Raw genomic sequence first — 4,570 nt, 5'->3', positions numbered from 1 at the left:
TGATATACAAGAAATTAAAAAAGATTAGAAAAATTTAAAAGAAAGAAAATTTATATCTATATATAATATAGATATAATTTTATATATGGTAGTAAATTTTCTTTCTTTTAAAGTATTCTAATCTTCTATAATTTCTTATATAAAATTTTGAACTAACTTTCAGGGCTTGTCACATCTTATAAATGTGATAATGTAATAGTATGCTTGTATAATTTGGATTTATTTTTATAGGATACTACAGCTGGAATTATACCACGTGCATTGAGTCATTTGTTTGATGAATTACGTTTGTTAGAAGCACAAGAATATACAGTTCGAGTTAGCTTTCTTGAATTATACAATGAAGAATTATTTGACTTATTATCACCTTCTGATGATGCATCTAAAATAAGGTAATTTTATTATATTCTTGTAAAAAATATAAAAATTAGATTAGCATATTTATAATTCTTTAGGCTTTATGAAGATGCTACAAGAAAAGGTTCAGTGATCATTCATGGATTAGAAGAAGTAACTGTACACAATAAAAATGAAGTTTATAAGATCTTAGAAAAGGGATCAGAAAAAAGACAAACAGCTGCAACTTTAATGAATGCTCACTCGAGGTTACCATCTTAAAATAAATTAAAAATTTATTTTAAAACTTTACGCTACTTATATATTTTTCCTTTTAGCCGTTCCCATACAGTATTTTCAATTACAATTCATATAAAAGAGAATAATGTGGATGGCGAAGAACTATTAAAAACGGGAAAATTAAATTTAGTAGATTTAGCTGGAAGTGAAAATGTTGGAAGATCTGGTGCAGTTGATAGGAGAGCAAGAGAAGCAGGAAATATTAATCAATCATTATTGACTCTTGGTCGAGTTATAACAGCACTTGTTGAAAGAGCACCTCATATACCATATCGGTAACACATAATAATAATAATAATAATTTCATAAATACGAATATATAAAAAATTTTAAAAATTACATTAACAATTAAAGTTTAATAAATCTTTATCTGTGAGAGAAATACATTGATTTAATCTATTCTTTGTATTTTTTATTGATCAGGGAATCAAAATTAACAAGACTTTTGCAAGAATCATTAGGAGGACGTACAAAAACGTCAATTATTGCAACAGTATCTCCAGCAAGTGTAAATATTGAAGAAACCTTATCGACGTTAGATTATGCTCATCGTGCCAAAAATATTACAAATCGTCCCGAAATCAATCAGAAGTTGTCTAAAAGAGCATTGCTTAAAGAGTATACAGAAGAAATTGAGAGACTTAGAAGAGATTTGTTAGCAGCACGTGAACGAAACGGTGTATATTTGGCACATGAGAATTATAATGAAATGCAAGCATTAATTGAAAATCAAACCAGGGAAATTGAAGAAAAAATAACACACATTAAAGTACTTAAAGAAACTATGGATGCTAAAGAAGTAATTACACAATGATTAATTTATATTTTATTATAGTATAAACACTATTAAGTAATTAATATTAAAGTTATAATATATTAATACTACTTAAGTAATTAATACTTATCTTAAATTTTATTTTTGTTTAGCAAATATTTAATGATTTAGAAGCGGAACATCTCGCACAAACTAATTATCTGCATAAAACTGAGGAACAATTAGAATGCACTACACATATTTTGAAATCGACTGAAGCTCTTTTAGAAATGACAGAACGTGAGAAAGAAGAACAATGTCACTTAGTAGAAAAACATGTATCTACAGAAAAACAACTTTTATCGCAAGCACAAAAACTCTTGGATGTAGCAGATGCAGCAACAGTCGATGTAAATAAGCTTCAAGATAAAATTTCTTACAAGAGGTACATTATTTTTCATATTTATTTATTATATTATTAAGCATTAATATTTTGTAATACAGATTAATGTTTCTTAAATACTATGATAGCATTATAGTCATTTAAAAAAATATATTTAAAAATACATGTTTATAGACAATTGGAACAAGAAAATGAACATATTAGTCATCAGTTCCGAAGTAATATTTCAAAACAGTTTCAAGATATAGAAAATAATGTTACAGTTAATACACGAGAATTTATAGATTTTTGCACTTCTATGAATAGTAATATTGGTAAGTAAAAATTATGAGGATACACTTAATAAATGTAGAATATATATATTATACAGATACTTTTGCAGATTCACGAATGGAACTATTTAAAAAGGATATTGATGCACTAGTCTACCATATGTCGAATGATATTGTTAATAAACAAAAATTAGCAACAGATGAAATCATGAATAATATACATAATTCAGTAAGTATTATTTACATATATGAAATGTAACAAAAAAAAATGTATATAAAAAATAATTGTAAAAAGTAAATTTCTCTTTAGTACAAACACTATCACGAGTGGCTAGACACAGAAATGGCACAGTCATCTGATATGACTCAGCATGAATGCAAATCTTTAAATGACATATCTCTAAAATTGACATCAAAAATTAATGATTTGATAGAAGTTAATAATATGGAAATTATAAAAAATTTACGTTGTTTAAATGACAACGTATCTCGAAAGTTTGATGAATTATTGGCATATACAAGTGAATCTACAAGACAACTTTGTAACAATAAGTTGCAAGAACGTGATAATTTACATAAAAATATAGACATAATAAGACAGAATATACAAACTATTCGTCAAGGTGATGATAAAATCATGGAAGATCAAAAAAGGTTTAGAAAGGTATAATTTAGTAATAATTCTGTTATCTGATAGTATTTTTTAAATAACATTTTTGTTTATTCTTTGATTAATATTTTAATAATTTTACTCAAATTATATATATTGTCCTTATTTTACAGTCGTTTGAAAGTCTATGGCTACAATTTAACAAATTAAATGAAAACATGAAGGAGAATTATTCCACTGCATGTACCACCTTAAATCATGTTAATGAAGTTTGCAGCAGTACAACTAATGATATTCTCAATAACTGCCAAAAGGCTGTTGAAAGGAGCGAGACTCTGCAACAGGAAATTCAGAATGGTATAGATATACTCAAAAACGATGTTGTATCTAGCACAGAAAAGGTAACATTTAATTTTCATTAATTTTCAAATTATTAAATACTTAAAATAATATGAATAAGATAATACACTAATTCTGTATCTTTTATTCTATCAGAATTGGACGTTAGCAGAGCAAATTGTAGAACATAGCCATAATTTAACTGACGAACTTCAAACTGACTTAAATAATCACTGCGATGTACTAGCACAGAATGCACTACATGTCGAAAGTAATACGACACAAATGAAACAAAAATTAAAGATAGATAATTCTTCTTTTATTGGATCTATCAAAGTAAATCTATCTATTTTGTGTATAAATATTAAAATTATTTTGGACATGTATATAGATAATTAATCTATATAGATAATTAATCTAATTGTTTCCCTTATAGAATATGTATGATACACTAGTACAAAGAAGAAATGATCACAAAAAGCTTGCAGAAGAATTAAAAGAGAAAAATCTACAAATGTCCATAGAACTGAATGATAAGCTCGCAAGTAGAAGTAAAAATTCGTCTGACTGGAATGACAAAACACTTATAGAAATACATTCAATTCAAGAAAAAATTGGCAAATTTCTTGAAGATTTACGGCATGACACGCCTACAGGTAATCTCTCATCTTTATTCTTGTATATTAATAGGGGGGAGGCGTTAAAAAAATGTCATTATTTAAGTCTTTAAAAAAGGAAACAGTTGTTTGTCTAACGAGTCGTGAGAAAATTATTAGAATTATTGGCTTAAATGAAATTAATATTGTCAGTTTTGACTGTATATTTATGATACTTTTTTGACAAAAATAAAGAATTATTAAGCTGATCATATTAAACTGATTATATCAAGAGTCGAATGATTTTGAATTTGTAATTATGAAAGAATCAATATAGAGTGATAAAAAGTGTGGAAAAATCTCGAAAAATATGAAAGATATCGAAAAATATTTTAGTTGGAACTGAAATGATTTCCAGAAGGGACATATTTTGTTCACTTTGTTTTCTTTTTAGACAGAAATACTAAAAAAATATGAAACTCATTGCCACCTTTTTAAATGAAATTATGATTTTTTTAAATATGATAATATAGTATGATTCCTTTAATTATTCTGCTTATAAAAGTATTAAGCTAGATATATTTAAAAACAAGTTTGAGATAATGAGATATTTTATACTTTATTTTGACATACATATCAACATAAAATATTAAATATTTCGAACTTTTTTGTGTTACATTATACAGATTCTTTCAAAATTACAAGTTCACTCTTTAATTAGCTTAAAAATTTTTCGCTATTTTCATTTCATAAAATCACAAACATACAATCAAAGTTTAAAAATCATTAAAAAAAAATTCATTTAAGCTTCTAATTCTCTAGTAATGTTCCCATCACTTCTCGAACAAATAATTGTTATTTCCTATTTTTGAAAACCAAGAAAATAGTTTTTCCAAATCCGTTTAGATAGAACTTGGAGGTGAAAGTTGATACATTTTTAACATCCTCTTTTATATAAAA

At 25.8% G+C, this 4,570-nt stretch overlaps 1 protein-coding gene across 1 annotated transcript in view; it reads left to right on the top strand.

Annotated features, from left to right (window-relative positions):
- LOC108695120 (kinesin-like protein Klp61F) overlaps window positions 1–4,570 on the top strand; it is a 5,882-nt gene that overhangs the window by 833 nt on the left and 479 nt on the right. Inside the window, exons 4-14 of the mRNA XM_018204880.1 lie at window positions 232–392; window positions 456–605; window positions 675–911; window positions 1,060–1,435; window positions 1,564–1,835; window positions 1,968–2,107; window positions 2,176–2,294; window positions 2,376–2,729; window positions 2,849–3,076; window positions 3,171–3,350; window positions 3,451–3,670. Of these exons, the coding sequence (XP_018060369.1) occupies window positions 232–392; window positions 456–605; window positions 675–911; window positions 1,060–1,435; window positions 1,564–1,835; window positions 1,968–2,107; window positions 2,176–2,294; window positions 2,376–2,729; window positions 2,849–3,076; window positions 3,171–3,350; window positions 3,451–3,670 (2,437 nt within the window). The remainder of the gene's footprint in view (window positions 1–231; window positions 393–455; window positions 606–674; window positions 912–1,059; window positions 1,436–1,563; window positions 1,836–1,967; window positions 2,108–2,175; window positions 2,295–2,375; window positions 2,730–2,848; window positions 3,077–3,170; window positions 3,351–3,450; window positions 3,671–4,570) is intronic.

Source organism: Atta colombica, unplaced genomic scaffold, assembly GCF_001594045.1.
Source record: "Atta colombica isolate Treedump-2 unplaced genomic scaffold, Acol1.0 scaffold126, whole genome shotgun sequence".
In the NCBI taxonomy this organism is placed as follows: domain Eukaryota; kingdom Metazoa; phylum Arthropoda; class Insecta; order Hymenoptera; family Formicidae; genus Atta; species Atta colombica.
The sequence above is the reverse complement of the archived record's forward strand: the minus strand, read 5'-3'. Positions and strand labels throughout refer to the sequence as shown.